Source organism: Sceloporus occidentalis, unplaced genomic scaffold (genome assembly GCF_023333645.1).
Source record: "Sceloporus occidentalis isolate IW3139 unplaced genomic scaffold, rSceOcc1.0.p SCAF_9, whole genome shotgun sequence".
Lineage (NCBI taxonomy): Eukaryota > Metazoa > Chordata > Lepidosauria > Squamata > Phrynosomatidae > Sceloporus > Sceloporus occidentalis.
Window position 1 is genome coordinate 26,261,508 of NW_028316989.1, and position 19,106 is coordinate 26,280,613.

General features: G+C 48.8%; 1 protein-coding gene across 11 annotated transcripts in view; it reads left to right on the forward strand.

Moving 5' to 3' along the window:
• Positions 1-19,106, forward strand: part of LOC149307091 (transcription factor 12-like) — a 145,942-nt gene that overhangs the window by 108,606 nt on the left and 18,230 nt on the right. For 6 of the 11 annotated variants that reach the window (XM_089538025.1, XM_089538020.1, XM_089538027.1 and 3 more), the window contains 4 exons: positions 865-943; positions 3,101-3,174; positions 5,102-5,173; positions 6,392-6,598. In XM_089538025.1, coding sequence (XP_089394151.1) covers positions 865-943; positions 3,101-3,174; positions 5,102-5,173; positions 6,392-6,598 — 432 coding nt within the window. The remainder of the gene's footprint in view (positions 1-864; positions 944-3,100; positions 3,175-5,101; positions 5,174-6,391; positions 6,599-19,106) is intronic. The other 5 variants (XM_089538022.1, XM_089538031.1, XM_089538021.1 and 2 more) reach the window with 4 other exon arrangements.

The window sequence follows — 19,106 nt, forward strand, 5'->3', positions numbered from 1 at the left end:
TAGCCATACTTTCGGTTTTTCTTCTCCTTGAGCTACCATGTTCCTCCTCTGTAGCTACAAGGAGACTTTTGAAAGCTGTTGCTTCTGGTTTTGATCAGCTGCCGTTTGCTGTGCTATCCAGAATTGAGCAAACAGTGATTAGTCTGGAAACAAACTATCTTTCCTTCCTAGTTTATAAAGCTGGCCTGTTTTCATTAAAGCAGGTGTTCTCCTCCTCTGTCCCTCTCGCTCTCTTGCAACTGCTCTGGAGGAAGAGAGGAGAGTTCATAGACACCCACAGAGAGAGGCTGGCACATTCTTGCAGCATGAAATCATGAGTTTGCATTTCACCTGAACCATTGAATTTCTGCTCCAGTCATCAAGACATATCTGAGTTTCTGTTTTTCTTTATTTCTCACGTGTGGCAATATATACATGTGGTTTGTTTTTCTATCTAGGAAAAGGTCTTTCTGCACAATGCTAATTGAGATATTTGCCAGGAGAGAGTTTCACAGTGTGTAAATAGGAAGGAGAAAAGCATACAATATGACAGTTCTGAAATGCTCTCTGAAGTAGCCATTCAACTGTAGATGATGGTTCCTTTTTTAGGTTTTTTTGTCCATATTTGGGAACATGATTGTTTAACCATCACAGTAGTATATCTCTGGCAAATTACAAGATGCGTGTGTATAGGGAGCAGGGAATATGAGTCACAGTATATCAACAAAAATGTAGAAATTGCCAGATTGAAGCTTGCTGGCCATTTTATCTCCTTTCTATGTGTTGAGAAACAACGAGGATCTTCTTTAGTGTGAATAGTTTTCTAGCGTAGAGCAGCGAGTACAAACAACTATACTGAGGTTTGTGTTTTTCTTTGCCCATTAGATTTATTCTCCTGACCACACCAGCAGCAGTTTTCCATCGAATCCCTCAACTCCTGTTGGATCACCATCACCACTCACAGGTAGGATTCCCATTCCTTTTCATTGAGGACACTTGAATTCTTCCCCCTTAGGATGCTAAAATGGTCAGCTGCATCTCAGCAGCAGAATGATACTGCCACACACACCAAAAGGAAAACTCCCAGTCCTTCCTCAAAAGCAAACCCAAAGAATCCAATGGGGATTACTCCCTAACAGGTGTGCTTAGCCCACATTACTTAAAATGTACCTGTTTCTGCTGTCTACATTATGACCGCTAAATCCATGGAGGGAAATACAGGATTTTTGTTATTGCAGATTTTACTTCTTTGGAATTTCTTCAGAAGTTAAAACTACTTTTAACTTGTTTTTTTTTTTTTTCAAAAATGGAAGCTTGTTTATTTTGTACTGTGAGAGTGTATTTTTTAAAGTTATTTGAATCTCATGCCAGGAGAAAGCAGGATATAAAATAAATAAACATGCTTTCTGGGTTTCTAGTGTAAATGAAATAAAGTACAGTAATCTGAAGTTCTCTACAGACAATCTGATTTGTTGCCCCATTTCAGTTTTTAAAAAAAATGTGTACAGAGAATGCCATCTGCCAAGGAGTGCCTACCTCAACCTGAAGAGTTGGTACATTCAGTGCTGGGGGAGTTGACACCTAACCCAGTATTGTTGAGGGTGCAGAGGACATAGCACGATTCACCTTTGCTTTAAAAAGGAGAGAGAGAGAGAGAAGTTTTATAAAACTCTCAGAAGAGTCCCTAGGATCTGCAACAGCCTCACTGGTTTAGGAGCTTAACTGAACAACTTAGAACAGCTTTAAAGCATAGTAACTCCTTAAAACATGTCATAATTAAAGGCATTTAAAGAAAATCTTGTGTTAAGTCAGCACCGAAGACAGTGGAATCGTTTTTGTTATTTAAAAAGCAGAAACCACAGAGCCCGAGTTTCCCATTGGAAAAAGTGGTCTGCATTTGGCATTTTGTTTGTATTTCTTAGTAACATCTTTTGGAAAGAGAAGAGCCTCTGCCAGAGCAGCAGCCCACTTACCTTTATTAGCTTGTGATGCTCTGCAGGGGATTTGCTTGTGGGTTGCTTGGAGGGCTGGGCCAGGGGCTCTCTGCAGAGGACACCCTCCCTGGGCAGCTGTCGCCTCCTCTGTGGACCCACTCTTTGGGCCTCAGCTGTTGAGTCAGCGTGGCACAGCTGTTCCACACACAAACACACAGAGGGCTTATAAAAGCTCCGTTCACTTCAATTGGTTATTTAACAAGGAGTTAAGAGTTAATGGCTGGATGACGTAGCTCTTAAAGCATACAGTTTGTACAATACATTGCACAGAATCCTTTCCAACAGCCCCTGGACCTCATCTTCTGGTATGTGCAAGATCACGGGCGTCTGTTTCTGTAGGAGCCTGGGCTGAGTCCAGCCTGTGGCCAGTCTCTCCATAGTACGGACGGCTTGGAATAGAGTCACCTGGACTTCTTCAGTTGTTTGTGCAAGGACCGTGCTTTCAGGGGGAGTGAGAGGGAGAAGGTTTTGTCAGGGGGGATACTTATTTATTAGATTGGAATCCTGCACTAGCATGGTGTAGTGGTTTGAGCGTTGGGCTACAACTCTGGAGACCAGAGTTCGAACTCCCTCTGCTCAGCCATGGACACCCGTTGAATGACCTTTGGTGAGCCACTCTCTCTCAGCCTCAGTGGAAGGCAGTGGCAAACCCCTTCTGAACAAATCTTGCCAAGAAAACTCTGTGATAAGGTCACCATAGGTTGGAAACAACTTGAAGGCACACAACAACAAGAACAACAACAACCAATTTTCCCAAAAGCATTTAAGGCAGCTTGCTAAAAGACTGAGGAAAAATACAAGTGAAACATAGTTAGATTCAAATATTAAAACAAAATTTTATTAGCTTATTGAAATTTTTTTCTGAGACTGATATAGGCCTTTTCAAAATGAAAGAAAAAACTTTCTGTCTGACATGCAAGATCTCCTGGCAAATCTCACATACTCTGAAAATCCTAGCGTTCCAATATAAATTTGTCAAAGGGATAAGAAACAGCCTGGTTAGTCCTGGCAGCCAAGACTTCTTGTGTTACAAATTATACTGACGTTTCTCTGCTCTGAAAGAGCCGCCTTTTTGTATTCTGTTTCTCCTTGGTGCATCTGTGTTTTAACAGTGTTGGTTTTGACAGGTGCCAGTCAGTGGTCAAGGACCGGAGGACAAGCCCCTTCGTCTCCAAATTATGAAAATTCCCTGCACTCCTTGGTAAGAATCACTTAACACCAGCCTTGGCTTGGTTGCCAAGGGATGGCATTTTAGTTGAGGATAATTAATCCTACGGTCCCAGTCCCTAAAGAGAAGGGTAGGATAGCATTGCAAATGGATTCTTTGCTAACAAATGGCTGTCTTCAAATGAACAATACCAAACACACAGGGTGGGTCTTTCGCCATCTGTTCCGTGGGCATCAAGCTTCTGTACTAAAGAAAATACTAAGACAGCTGGTGTGTGATAGTAGTTCTGTTTGAAATTCTGCTACCTTTTTGTAATGCACCACCTGATCCATCTGAGAAAAGAGTTAGGGTAAAATATTTCACATATTTTGTTGTTTTCTTTTCACTTTGGCCTTGGCTTTTGGCTGCAATACTCTCATGACATCCTCATAATTTTTTAAATGTATTAAAATAAGCCTGTCTCATATGTTTCTCTCCCTGCTCAATCCTGCATTGAGTAAGGGGTTGGACCTGATGAAAAAGAATGAAGAGAATTAGACATTTGGAGTATTGGGGAACTGATAATTGGATGTGGAAATGGGTTCAAAGAGGCTGGAGTCAAAGCTGCCTTTGTTTTTGCCTTCACTTCCAACCATGAGAAACTCTTGTGCGCCTGCTGTGCCTACAGACCCCGGAAGGTGTGAAACAGCCAAAGAAAGCAGTTAGGTGGCTGGAGAAGCTTCCCCTCTGGAGAAAGGGACACAGTCAGCCAGCATGGGGAAACTACTTGAATGTTGGACTAGGACTCTGGGAGACCAGGGCTCAAATCCCCACTCAGCCATAGAAACCCAATGAGTGATCCTGGGGAAGTCCCACTCTCTTTCAGCCTTAGAGGAAAGCAGTGGCAAACCTCCTCTAAATAAATCTGGTAAACCCTAAGGTAGAGTTGACGTATTGGAGATTTAGTGGTTTGAGTGTTGGACTAGGACTCTGGAAGGCCAGGGTTCGAGTCTCTACTCTGCCACAGAAAGCCACTGGGTGACCTTGGACAGGTCTCAAAGGAAGGCCAGTCTCCTCTGAACAAATCTTGCCAAGGAAACCCTAGGAGAGGGCTGCCGTAAGTCAGGGTGGACCTGTGAGGCACATCCCAGCAACAACAAAAGGGGGACATGGCAGAGGCACATCCAGTTATGCAAGGCATGGAGAAAGTGGAAAAGGGGACAGTCCCTGCTTCTCAGTACTAGAACTCAGTGGAGTCCTTGGGGGTGTGATGGCAGCCCCAGTTCAGGCAGCTTTAAAAGGGGTTTTCTCTGATTCTGGCTGTCTGTCAGGATGGCTGGGTGCTTCCCGCGCATTCAGAAGCAATGCACTCCTGGGGACCAGTTGCTGGTGCGTCACAGCAGGAGAGAGCTGTGGTTGTTTCCCCAATTGTGAGCTGTAGCAGCTTCTTGGACAAGGCCTTTGGTCTTTTAGTCTGATCCCAAGGGTGCGTTGTGCTCTGCCTGCAAATGGCACACAGCCTTCGCCAGAAACCTGAAAAGGTACAAGTACAGTTGGCAGTTCAGTATTAGGAAATAGCGAGGGGAAAGGAATCCATGGTGTCCAAAACAAGGTTTTGTAAATCTCGTACGTGGATAGTGATTGATGAGGTCATAGATGAGTCCACCAAACAAGAATCACAAGAAGAATTTAAAGATTCTCCAAAATAACCTCTTTCTTGAGGAGCTAATAAGTAAAGTGGGAGAATTCAGTCATTGCCACACACTTTGCTAATGATCACAAATAGTTTGTGCAACTAGATTTGCACGCGTTCCTTCAGCATTCAGCATTTTATCCTCTCCTCCTTCTATAGGATTACATCTTTGTTGGATTAACTTGACTAACCAACCGTTGAGGCTGACACACGCACCAGCTGTTTACCTCACCTCTTTATAATTACTTAACCTGTGCTTTGCTTCCTGTTCTGTCTTGACTTTGCCAGAAAAACCGAGTTGAGCAGCAACTTCACGAGCATTTGCAAGATGCTATGTCATTCTTAAAGGATGTCTGTGAGGTACTATTTCTCTTTAGATGGTGCCTTTTTATTTTCCCAGTTTACTTACAGATGCCTTCTTTAAAATAGCAGGACACACTTTATAGTATGCCTTAGTTTAGCATAGATGACACATCCCTTCCTTCAGTCATTTTGCCATGACAATATAAAGAAACCTTCCTTGGCTGAAATAATATTTCCATCCTTGTTTAAAGGAAAAACCAACCTAAACGAGGGGAGCCAAACTCTTGTGAGTGCAGGGAGTAGCGTCTGCTGGCATTAGATAAGAGAAACCTCTTCCAGCCTCCTGTTCAGCCCCAGAGCTCCCTCGGCCTTCCCTGCCCAGCAAAATGGTGGGGACTGTAAAACAAAGAGCTCTGAGGTCTTTGAGAAAAGAATAGAAGCCAAGCAAGGAAGTGCAGGCAGAAGAGGTTCCCAGCTTAGATCTGGCATGCTAATTTATTCAGAGGGGGGTCTTTGGGGGCAGGCTCGGTTCCAGATGTGCTTTGGGGCTAAGGAGAGGCCTAATGGCAAAAGCCTTTGCAAGTGAACATCAGTCCCTTTCCTGCAGCCCCTGGACCAAGAGGCCCAAGGGGCAAAGAGTGACCAAGTGAGCAAGAGAAAGAGAGAAGAGACCAGGAGGGTTGGTAAGAAGAGCAGGACACTTTCCCTTGAGAGGTTTAGGCTGTGTGTCCGATTTGCCCTATCCCTGTCCAGGGTTGCTATGCAGGGCCCCAAGAGATGATCCCAAAGGGACTGCAGCCCTCAGCTTTAGGGGCGCTCCATGAGGCTTAGTGGGGGAAGGTCATGGCTTGGGATGAGGTTTGCACATGGTTTGTTGTATATGCTGATTCCTCCGTGTTGGCTTTCCAGTTTTGCAATCATTTGTTGATTGGGAAGCCACCATCTTTCACTTGTGCATCAGTTCTTTCTTATTTAATCCAAGCTGGGCTCTTATTTTTCCTGATTTTTCTTTTCCAAAGCTGGACCCCAAAATACTAAACTGCATTAAGCTTATGTGTAGCCTGGTTTTGAGAAGCAGCCATTTGTTTTTGAAAGAGAGGCAATCCTGCAGTCTCCCATACAGCCCCGTTTATCCCTAGTGCTGCTGGCTGCCTTTGGACCCCTTCTACTAGGGCCATTCATTGGCTGCCCCCCGTAGAAAGTAGGGCAGGGCAAGGGCTGTAGCCGCACCGGTGTGCCATCAGTGACTGCAGTGCTGCTCCTCCATCCCAACAGCAGTCGCGGATGGAGGATCGCTTGGACAGGCTGGACGATGCCATCAATGTGCTGAGGAACCATGCGGTTGGACCCTCCACCAGCCTGGCTGCCGCCCACGGAGACCTCCAAAGCCTACTGGGACCATCCCATAATGGGCCCATTAGCAGTTTGGGTTCCAACTATGGAGCAGCCAGCCTTGCAGCGGCCGGTCGGCAAGCCTCACTGGTAAGGATCCCTTTCCTCTTTTCCTCAAGGCTTTGGCTTCTTTGGTTTCCAGGAGAGCTGAAGCTTGAAGACTTGGGGTTATCCGCTAGTAATAGTTACCAAGAAGATCAGTCAATGCCAGTGATTGTGGAAGAGAAATCATTCCTATTGGGAATTTCCAGTTGGAAGAGATGCTGTTGGGAAGGGAAAAGAGCGAAAGGTGGTCGGGGAACCTTAAATATTGACACAGACATGTTGTAAAATCAAGTTGCTATGACCAAGCCAGAAGGCTGTGCTGAGAGCATTGACACTTGCGTGTATGACTTTTCCAGATGTCTAATAATTGGGAAATTGAAATTGCTTGAAAGAGTGGCTAAGATGGGAAGGGAAAAGCAGTCCAGGGAGAAGGACCTGGTCTCACCAGTTCTGGGATGGAGTGGGGAGGGGGGTTATAAAACGCCCCCAGCCCCCAGGAACAGATGCTGGCAAAGGGCCTGGAAAGGAGCAGTTGGCCTGTGGGTCAGGCTCTGCTCAGACTCCGCGATGTTTCCGGAGGAAGGGGGTTTCAGCATGGCTGGAGTTTGTAGAGCAGTGGGAAAGTTGCCTCGCGTAGTTTCAGCTTCTCCCCCTTTCCCAAAAGAGTGAAAAAACACACTTGCTCCAAAATGAATACAAAGCATTCTAAATCAAAAGTGTTTGAAACGCTGAGATCTCTGTACAAGAAAATACAGTCAGCCCTTCTTATCCATGCATTTTTCATCCATGGATTCAAGCATCCACGGCTTGAAAATGTTCCAAAAAAGTATAAATTCCAAATAGCAAACCTTGATTTTCCATTTTATATAAGGGACACCATTTTTTTGCTTATATTTAATGGGACCTGAGCATCCACGGGGGATGCTGGAACCGAACTCCAGTGGAAAACAAGGGCCCACTGTAAAGCCAGTCTCTCCCCTCGCCCCACACAGGAATTTGTCAAGGAGTGTGTTTATGAAATGATTTCAAAGGTTACTCTCCTTTCTGAAAACATTTTTCTCTGATAAAGCAGCTCTACATACAGGTGGGCATTTCAGAAGGTTGGCAGGATTTTGCCTCCACCCCTCTCAAAAAAACTGAGCAACTTGATTGCTGAAGGAGGTATGTTACAAATATACCTCAATTCATGAATTTGCAAGGGACCACAGCCCCCAGCCTGTACTGCAGGGACAGACAGCTAATCTGGGAAAGGTGGAAAAGCTCCAAGGGAGGGAAGTCATTTGCCCTCCAAGGTATCGCAATCCCCAGTCAAACAGCTCTCACAGTAAATAAGCTTTTTCTAATGTTTAAGTGGAGTATCTTGATTAAGTGACAAAAGGTATAATGCCCCAGTGTGTGCTGAGGCTTTAAAAACAGGTTTCACTTTGGATTGGGCTGAGTGTGGAGTAGTGAGACCAGGAGCTTGTGAAACCCTCACCAGGCTTACGTTAGAAGCGGGGCTGTTCCTAATCTGCTGAAGGGTATGTGCCTGTGTGTTTCTTCTTCCTCCTCTTTCCTCCTCACCATGAAGAGCCATTTCTCCTGGCTGCCTGGTTGCATTTCTTTGTCTGTTGTCCTAGCCGTGTGGAGAAAGGCTGTTGAGGTGTGCTGGAAGCAAAATGGATGCAGTGGAAACTTTCCTTGCAGATGTGTGCTCCTGGAAGAAACTGGCCACTGAAATGCAGAGGGAGGAAAATCATCTGCATTTGTTGTGGTCCACAAAAAGCCAAAGGCCAATCTCAGACACTCTCTTGGGCATCTGGTTGCGTATCCTGCAAACCAAGTCTTCCCAGTCCGAGGCTCAAATCATCAGTTCTGCTGAATTTTGGTTTCATGTAACTTTGGTAAAATGTCTTTGTTGTCTGTGTTTTATTCCACATGACTTAGTGGAATAAAAGAATTATGTATGCCTGGGAATGGCAGTGGCTGATGGAAAACAAAGATGGGCAATCTTGGTGTTTCTGGAAGCCAGTATCATGACCCTGTGCCACTTCAAGGAGTCTTCCAGCATGCCCCCTACCCCCCAAAAAAACAAAACCCCAAAAGTCCAGTTGTAGTTTTGAAAAATGGACATGTTTGGATGTTAAGCTGTGCAGTGGAAGGGGGTCTGTGGGCTATTTAAGAGGAGGGCTCCATTGCAAACCCCCCCCCCCCAGATCCAGTGTGAATGCTGCTGTGGAAGGGACTGGGATGATATCTTGGCTCCTCACTGGAGTCCGAAATGATGGACCTTGGCCATCCCTACTGAGGAAGAAGGAAGGGGGCCATTGGTAGATGCAGGTTTGGATTGTCTTCAGAAATGGCACAGAAACCGTGCTCAGGCGGACTCAGGGAAGAAACCTTGCCAGTGCTGGTGGTAACCAACATCATGTTGAAGGAACTTGAGGCTGCTTGAGACATGGCTGCCTGTGAGCCAGGAAGGCATCCTCTCGGTCCTTTCTGCCATCCAGGGCTCTTTCCGGTCCTGCTGAGTGAAAAAATGCCTATTGGAGAGGGAGGCATTTGGTCTTTGCCCTGGGCTAGGGGATCAAGGGGTCCCAGGTGGGTACCTCTAGCCTGGATTTGGAGGAATTGCAGCTGGCCATCTTTTGTCTTGATGGAATTAGGGATCATGAAATGACTGAAGGAAGCAGCACTGATGAATGAAAGAGCTTTGCCTTTCAGAGGAAATACTTTGACCAGAAGAAGTTCATTAAGATTTAGCAACATCTTCTGAATGTACCAGTATAACTCATTTTAGCTTCTTAAAAAATAATTAAATTTCCTTGAAAATGTCCTTGGCAGAAGAAACAAGAGAATGAGTAATTTTGCTCAGTTTTCTTTTAATGACTTGCATAACCAGGAATGGTTTTATTGTAACACATGCCTAATTTTTGAGCCAGCTTTGAAAAATTAATTTCCTCCTTCTCAATCTAATTGTTGTTATTTTTTTTGGAGGGGGGTGTCTTATACTAGCTGTTAGTACTTTCACTGTTCTTTATTCAAAATGAAATCTTTTAAAGAGTCACCCACCATTTTGCTTCCTCTCTCGTGTTTTTAAGATGCCTGCTTTTTTATTTCCGGTTGTGCTCCATTGGAAAGAGCCTGGCATGAACTAGAACAGCCAGGAAGCACTGAGTGAAAGGGGAAAGAGGAGAAGCCCTTCACCAGCTTCCTTGCCAGACGTGTCTAAAAGCTGCCAAGAAATTGGCAGTCTCTCTCTATAATGACATATTTTCCTTTATACTCAATACTTAGGTACGTTGAAGGCTTGATTTGCAAAGTGCAGCTGGGACTTGTGATATATTACATTTTTCAATTTAATCCCTTGATAAGACTTCATAACTGTTGAAATTAATTGAAATCTAGGGTAAAAATGGTAGTTGTCATGCCATGGAAATGACTAGGATGTTCATTCTTAACCCCTAAAATCATGCAAAAATTGTCTTATGTAAAAATTATTAATTTTTCTTCTTCGTGGTCTCTGCGAATCATACAAATGGGTTTTACTGCGCCTGCGCAGTGCTGCTCGGAAACTTCTGGAATCACTGGGCAAAGTTTACTTTGCAACATATAGAAACCTTTTGGCGGTAACTCCGCCCACCCGTTATAAGGCCCCTGCCTTCCCGCTCTTTTCCCCAGTTCCTTTTTTCCGCCGCGCTAGCTGCTTGAAGGAACTTCGCTCGCTTTTCTAGCTCTTGGAATCACTTAGACCTCGGACCGTTTTTGACCACTCTTTGATCTCCTGCCCCTGGTAACTTCGGACTTTCGGACTGTTGACCTCGCTTTGTATTCTCCTCTGGCTTGTCGACTTCGGAATGCCTGCACCTTTCAAGAAGTGCGACGTTTGCGGGGGCAAGGTGCCCGTCCAGGATCCGCACTCCTCTTTCCTGTTGTGCCTCGGCAAGGACCATGATGCCAAGGCTTGCCCGCTTTGCAAGTCCCTCTCGGCGCAGGCCCAGAAAAATCGTGAGTCCCGGCTCACTTCGGCCATCGCCCTGGGCAAGGTACAGGAGGGAGGTCCCCGCTCGTCATCCCTTCCGCCTTCTGCGCCACCCGCTTCATCCTCCAGGGCCAGCGTGTCCAGTGTGACGTCTGTCAGGGCCAGTGTGTCCAGCGTGGTGTCTGTCCCGGCCGGGACAGTGGCTCCCACCACCTCCGATGTGGCCCGTGGCTCCAAACCGCCCAGTGCCACCGACGAACCCTCCAAGCACCCCCATAAGTCATCAGGGACTGAGGGTCTCGAGCCGAAACCGAAATCCGGGAGGAAACCGGACAGCTCGCACGTGAGGGAACGGACCGAGGCGGAGGTCCGGCTCGCTTCGCCTTCATCCTCCAAGGCGTCCAAGGCATCCCGACACGCCTCCAAGCCGAGGGAGCCAGCTTCATCCTCTGGACCGACGGCTGATAGGGCTAGGTCCCCAAAGCCCTCCTCGTCAGGTCCTGCCGTCCTCTTGGACCTTCCTGAGAACCCCTTCTTCCCGCCGGAAGAGACCCCGAGCACGGGAAAGAAGAGGCACCACAAGGAAGCTGATCGGGACCCTGCGCCCAAGAAGTCCAAGCGGCCTAAGGAGCATGCTGGGTCGGACTTGCCCTCTGAGCCTAGAGACAAGAAGCGCTCCTCCTCGAAGAAGGCCCACGCCCCCACAGTTCTTCCCGGTCCGGATTCTGCTCCTGAGATGCAACCGGTCCCGGTGCTGGACACGCCAGCTCAACCCACCATGGACTTCGTCCACGAGGTGGAAGGCGCCGCTCCCTCCTCCCCTCCTGGGGAACTACCCCCGCTGTTCCCCCACTCCGAGGATGAGGAAGACGGAGACGAGGTCCGTAGCCACGAAGCCCCGGACCTGTTCTTCGACTCCGAGACGGGCCGGTACTTTATGTCCGTCCCGAGGGATGTGGCCTTCAAGGAGTTTACAAGGCTCAACCCTCGCCCTGCTGATCCACGGGAGGGCACGTCCGCCCGGTCGATCCCGAGTGTCTCGGTTATGGAGAAGCCTCCATTGTCACCCCGCCGGCGCTCTCAGTCCTCGGCAGGCCCCATCCCAATTCGGCCAAGATCCCAGGTCAGGGTTCCGGACATTCCTCTCACCTCTGACACGGATTCTGAGGACGAGCTTCCGCCTCCATCCGACGTTCCCTCGGACGAGGATGACCTCTCGGCGTCTGCTTCCCCACAGAGGATGCACCACCCGGAACCCTCTTCACCATCCGATGATGTGCGTTCCTTCAGTGAGCACGTCGTGAAGATGGCCAGGGCTCTCGACATCGAGCTCTCCTTCCCGGAAGACGATGCCCGCGACCCGGTGGAGCGTCGAGTGCACGGACGGGTGCCCACACCACCCTGCATTCCCTTGCTTCCGTCCTTGGAGACCATAGTCCGGAGGTCCTGGGACTCCCCGGCCTCCCTGTCCGGCTCCTCCCGCAAGGTTGAGTCCCTCTACAAGGTCGCCCCGGCAAGTTGCACCTGGTTGGCCGATCACCCCAAGCCGAACTCGGCAATTGTGGAGGGAGCCCAGCACAGCTTCGTCCCGAAGCAGGCGACCTCCCCCGTAGACCGGGAGGCGAAGAAGGTGGATGGCCTGGCCAAGAAGGCCTACTCTGTAGCGGCCCTTGTGGTGAAGGCCATCAACTACAACGCCTGCATGGGGGCCTATATACAGACTCTTATGGAGCGGATCTCCCCTCTCATACCGGACATCCCGGACGACATCCAGAGACAGCTGGTCGAGGTCAGGGATGAGGCCCACTCCATTGGGAGTTGGCTCATCACTGCCTCCAGGAACATGGCTGACTGTGCGGGGAGGGCCATGTCAGCTTCGATGGCACTCCGACGACATGCCTGGTTAAGGGCCTCAGACCTTAACCCTAGCGTCAAGGCGGCCATCGAGGACATGCCGCTCGACGGGACCGGGCTCTTCCATGCCGAAACTGACGACCGCCTGAACAGGAAGTTCAGGATGAAGGCGGCGGCGAAGAAGCATGGGATGTCCTCTGCATCCGTCTCGCCATTTTGGAAGCGGCAGCGCCCGTGGCAGCAACAAGGTCAGTCCCAGGGGACCTTCCCTCAAGATCGGCAGTCTCAACAACAGGGCTCTCAGAGACGTCGCTACCCCTCGCAGTCTTCCTCCTCCTCTGGCCGTCGCAACTTCCCGCCTCGGTACCGAAAGTCCCGCCGGCAGGACACCGACTAGGGGAAGAAGAGAACCTGAAGGGACGCAGCGCGCTTCGTCTCCCCTCCTCACCTCTTCTTTTTGGACATTTTGAGGCCCTTTGTTAACACCTGGGCCTCGATAACATCGGACTCGTGGGTTCTCAACATCGTCCGTAGGGGATATGCCCTCAAGTTCCAAGAGCTCCCTCCAACCGGAGCCTTCATGTCCACCCTCCCCTCGGACACCCTTCTCGACGAAGTGCGCACCTTGCTTGAAAAGGGGGCAATCTCCCTTTTATCGCCCGACCAATACTCCAGGGCCTTTTTCTCCAGGTACTTCACGGTACCGAAGGCGGATGGTGGCATCAGGCCCATCCTGGACTTGAGGCAATTGAATTTGTTCCTTGAGTACCGTCGCTTCCGAATGGTAACCTTGGCTTCCATTCTGCCTTTGCTTCACCAGGGCCTGTGGTTCGCGACCGTCGACCTAAAAGACGCCTACTTCCACATTGGGATCCGGGAGTCCCACCGAAGATTCCTCGCCTTCGCCGTCGGCTTCACCTCGTACCACTACAACGTGCTCCCTTTCGGTTTGGCCACGGCACCGAGAGTCTTCACGAAGTGCATGGCACCGGTGGTGGCATACCTTCATCAGAAGGGCTTCGTGGTCTTCCCATATCTGGACGACTGGCTGTTTGCCGCCGAATCCCGACACGAACTGCAGGAGGCAGTCTCTTTCGCCTTGCACCTCTTGGACTCCCTTGGGCTGGTCATCAACCGGGAGAAGTCCCACTTCACACCGACCAGGCAGGTCAAGTTCATCGGGGCCATCCTCGACTCCAAAAGATGCTTCGCCTTTCTCCCTCCAGACCGTTTCCAAGCCTTGACGGCGTCGCTCAGGCCTTGCATCTCCCACAGAAGGGTGAGGGCCAGGGATGTTCAAGTCGCCCTGGGCCACATGGCATCAACAACGTTCGTCACACCCTGGTCAAGACTTCGCCTTCGACCTCTTCAGTCCTGGTTCCTCTCGGTCTTCTCCCCGATGGAGGACCCCCCGTCCAAGTGGATAACGGTACCGAGACCGGTAGCCGCTTCCCTAAGATGGTGGTTGGACTGCCGCAACGTGTGCACCGGGATGCCTTTCCATCAGCCTCAGCCCCAACTGACTCTGACAACAGATGCTTCCCTGGAGGGATGGGGCGCCCACCTGCTCGACCTGGTCGTCAAGGACAAGTGGTCTGCCCAGGACAAGCTTCTCCACATCAACGCTCTGGAGATGCTGGCAGTGGAAAAGGCACTAAGGTCATTCGAATCCGCTGTCGCAGGAAAGGTGGTCTTCCTGAGGACGGACAACACCACTGTGATGTACTACATCAACAAGCAAGGAGGCACCAGGTCCAGGACCCTGCTCGACCTCACTCTTCGCATCTGGGACTGGTGCATTCAAAGGCAGGTCCTCCTCCAGGCGATTCATCTCCCCGGAGAGGACAACGAGTTGGCGGATCGCCTGAGCAGATCCCCGTCGGTGTGCCACGAGTGGAGGCTCCATCCCGAGATGGTCAGCGACCTCTTCGACCGGTGGGGAACCCCCCAGATCGACCTCTTCGCGACCAGATGGAACAGCCACTGTCCCAAGTTCTGCTCCAGGAAGCGAATGGACGGATCCCTCGGAGACGCGTTCGCCTTCCTCCTAACGGGAGAGCTCCTCTACGCCTTCCCTCCGTTCCCTCTCATCATCAGGGTGGTGTCCAAGATGACAACGGACCGTTCACATGCGATCCTGATCACTCCGTGGTGGCCGAGACAGCCCTGGTTCGCATCCCTTCTCCATCTCTCCAAGAGATGCTTCCTCCGCCTCGACTTCCGTCCGGACCTGCTGTCGATCCAGGACGGCCGGATTCAGCACCTGGACATCGAGAGCCTACCGCTGGTGGCCTGGAGAATACAGCCCTAACCGCCCTGCTGGACGCGGTGAGGACGCTGATCCTGGCTGCAAGGAAAGCTTCCACCCAGCGGTCCTACGCCCTGAAACGGAGGAAGTTTAGCCTCTTCCTTGATCAAAAGGGCTTGTCTCCTGCTCAGGTGTCCACTCCAGTGGTGCTGGAGTTTTTGATGGCGCTTTTGGATGAGGGGTTGTGCCTCGCATCCATCAAGTGCTATTTGTCTGCCATTTGTGCCAAGTACCAATTCGGGGGGAGGGCTTCCTTTTTCAGGGATCCCTTGGTGAAGGGGTTCCTTAAGGGATGTGCTAACTTGTATCCTCCTGTGTCGGTACCAGCACCGGCTTGGAGCCTGGAGGCGGTACTGTCTGCACTCCAATCCAAGCCCTTTGAACCGATGGCCACAGCGGACTTGAGACTATTGACTTGGAAAACCGCCTTTCTTGTGGCCATCACCTCTGCCCGCCGTGCGGGCGAACTCTGCGCCTTGCGGAGGGACCAGCCCTTCCTGAGGTTTCACAAGGACAAGGTGGTTCTTCGGACAGACATTACTTTCTTGCCTAAGGTTGTGTCTGCCTTCCACATGTGCCAGGACATTGTGTTGCCTACTCTCGCATCCAACCCGACTTCGGATGCGGAGCGAAGCCTACACTCTCTTGATGTCAGGAGAGCTCTGGCTTTTTATTTGGACAGAACTGCTGCCTCCAGTCGGTCCGAAAGACTTTTCCAATGCTACTCGGAGCCGAAGAAAGGGTTGCCTGTGTCTACGCAGAGGTTTTCCAAATGGGTGGCCGGTACCATCCACCTCTGCTATGAACTCTTGGGCAAACCTCTCCCTGGCAGGGTTCGGTCCCATTCCACAAGGGCAATGTCTGCATCCTCTGCATTCCTGTCGGGCATTCCCTTGGAGGATGTCTGTAAGGCTGCTGTCTGGTCCCAGCCATTGACTTTTATAAAGCACTATAGGCTGGACACCAGAGCCATCTGAGACGCAGCTTTCGGGAGGGCTGTGTTGGTTTCAGGGTTGCATTGATTGCACTACTGATGGTTTGTGTTTCAGCACTTATGTACATATGCCACTGTTCCAATTTGTTGAATGTTGGTTTGCACAATATCTATGGGACTGGTCTTGCATGATCTCTGGTTCCCTTCTCAGGTTTAGCAATGTTATTGCTATGTTTGGTCTGTGCATCAACAAAAAGACTGACTCTTTTTATGGTTCAGGGTGTTTATTCTTTCAATAAATATACCTTTGGTTTACCATAGCTTTGGTTTCAGGACACTCCCTCCTCCGCATATCTAAGCTTGTCAGTCTAAACCCATTTGTATGATTCACAGAGACCACGAAGAAGGAGGACAGGTTGCTCACCTGTAACAGTATTTCTTCGAGTGGTCATCTGCGAATACATACAAATCCCACCCGTCCATCCCCTCAGTGTCCTGCTCTTATTGGCTCTTTCCATCGCCTGCTTGGCGGAAAAATTGCGGAACTGGGGAAAAGAGCGGGAAGGCAGGGGCCTTATAACGGGTGGGCGGAGTTACCGCCAAAAGGTTTCTATATGTTGCAAAGTAAACTTTGCCCAGTGATTCCAGAAGTTTCCGAGCAGCACTGCGCAGGCACAGTAAAACCCATTTGTATGTATTCGCAGATGACCACTCGAAGAAATACTGTTACAGGTAAGCAACCTGTCCATCTCTTTATCAGTATTTAAGTGGAGCTTTACTCTTTCAAGGGAGTTTTGGATACTAGATCAAGTCATTGCAGGCTCTGAAAATCCGAGTCAGTTTACTCAGCGTCACAGACATGGGAGCAACCTTGGGGGCCATCTTGTTCAACCTCTCTCTCTCTCTCTCTCTCTCTCTCTCGGCAAGATGCAAGAACTGAACCTGAACCTGAATCTCCACCTCTTGGACAATAAGTCTCTTCCCCCTTGAAGAACTTGCCCTTCTCCTGTTAGGTGTCCTTGACTGGTTCCATCCACAGGTGCGAGTCCTGCCTCTGGAGCAGCAGAACACATGTCTCCTCTGTCTTCTGTGGCCAGCCTTTTAGACATTTGTAATCACACTTAATATTTTCTTCTTTGTGCTAGACATTCCCAGTCCTTCCCCCCCTCCCCCAGTCCTTTTGACCATTGACCATTCCTTGTAGGGCTTGGTTTGTGTAAGACACTTTCCTGTTTCTCCCTAGACTTATGTGTGGGATGTATGTGGCAGTGGCAGGGAAGAAAGGCAGCCCAGCCAAGACGCTTGCCCTTGGCCCTGTTGTTCTGCAGAAAGTTAACGTGACTTTCTTGCACTGTCGGGTGAAAATGTACTGACATTTTTTTTAGATCTGGCACAGTCTGGCCCCCTTTTAAAACCATCCAAGTAGGGAGCCAATGGTTCATCTTGTGCCAGGAGCCTGTAGTTTAACAAGTATGAAGAAGGACTTTGTTTTAACTGTCCGGAATAATACTATTTGAATTGGAACCAGTGCATCTTTCTTATCATGTGCATGTGTTGAGTGCCTTCAAGATGTTTCCGATTTATTGCGACCCTAATGTGAGCCTATCACAGGATTTTCTTGGCAAGATTTCTTCAGAGCCTGAACTTGTCAATTTTTTCATGGACTCCCTTGGTTTTGGTGTTGCTGACCTTAGGATCCTGTCCTTGAAAGTGAGAACCAAGATAGAAAAATATCCCAGAATGGCTAAGATGGGAATGGGATTTATACAGAAAAGTAGCATCCGTACTTTGGTGGAGGTTCATGTTCAGTTTGGCCTTTGGGCTGGTAACTTGCACAAATGGAAGCTTTCAGCCCTTCTTTTGCAATTTCTGCTTCTGGGTTTTGTTTTTGCTGAAATACTTCCAACCAAAGTGTTGTTGTTTTGTGATGATATCATCCGTGTTCTTCTTTTGTCTGTAACTACAAAAGCAAGACTTGGATCATGAAGGCTATGCAGCACAGAAAATGTTCTGAACTGCTACTGTACAGAAGATTTTAAAAGACAACCTATTTAGAAAAGTATGTATAAGTATAGAGGTGGTGCTCTGGGAAGAGAAACAAGAGAAGTGCTAGAAGCGTTCTCTATTTGACCAGATGATTCCCATATGTGATAGGATAGTGTAACAACATTAGGACATTCTGAAGAAAGGTGGCTGAGTTTAATGGAGAGAATTTGCCTTTAGAGCCACAAATGCTGTTGCTCAGGAACAGCAGAGACATTGCCAGGAGAAAGGGCAGGGGTTGTTTTCCTGGCTCAGGAAGGTTGCAAAGAAGAATCCATGGGGAGAGGGGAGTAAATGCTCTTGTCGTGTGGGGGGCATGCATGGCGTAGAAACATAGTGAAGGGGGTGAATGTGTGGCCTCTCCTGCTTGACTGAAGTCTCTGATCACATCGTGACACTGCAATGGTCAGTGCTGCGGTCCTTAAGGGTCCTTGGGGCTTGTTTCTTAGGCAGGAAAGACCCCCGTGTTGCGATTCTGTGGATGAGATGTGCATGGCTGGTGTCCTGTGCTGGGGACTCATTGAAGCAAATGCCTGGTTTGACTTTATACGTCCTTAATCTGTGTTACATCACTGGGTAAACAGTTCTCCAGACGTTCTGTTAATCTCAGCCATTGGCTTGGGGCCCCCTGTCATGTGTGCCCAGAGGTTCAGCTCCCTTTGCAGAATTTCTGGACCATTTTATGAATTTCTGGTTCAGTCTGTCAGTCTGTCATTGTTAGATTAGCCTTAGCTTTTAAGGATCTGACAGCTGACCGGCTGGACCATCGCCTGATGCACAATGTCAGTTCTGAGGCTGACTTGCGCCTAAAGATGTCATGGAGCTCACCACTTGAATGAAAGTATCCTTGTGTTTGGATTTGAGCTTACCTAGAATATAGCAAACAAGGCTTCTGGGGCCTTTTAAAACACCTGGAATTAATTTCTCTCTGCCTTCCATGTGGAAGAGGTTGGTCTGTCTTCTGGCTTGGTGGCTCTCAGTAAGGATGCCACACTTCACTCCAGCCGAGATCAGGATGATTCTTCCATAAAAATTGTTCTGTGCTCAAAGGAAAATAAGAGTTCTTCCCTCAGCCTCCCAAAAGGACAAATATGACTCTAGTCTGTTGTTAGGGGAATTATGCAGACAGACAATAAATGCACTTAAAACAGGACAAAGCAGAGTTCACGGGAAACAGTATAGATTAATGCATGAAATTGCGTAAGGGTGTTTATCTCTGTCTGAGTAAAACCCATACTAAGAAGTTAAAGGGAAAGCTGTATTAATTACTCAAGAGGCATTCAAAGCTCAGCAGTTTACTAGGACTGAAGGATTTATTGAAAAACAGGAGTTCTCATGTGTAACTGTGGGCAATAAACCTATTTAATTAAAGGCTTAATCTTTGAGCTGCTCTTCAGTGCTATTTATTCCAGAAAAAAAAGCTTCATCTCTAGACTATAATAGCAGAAGAATG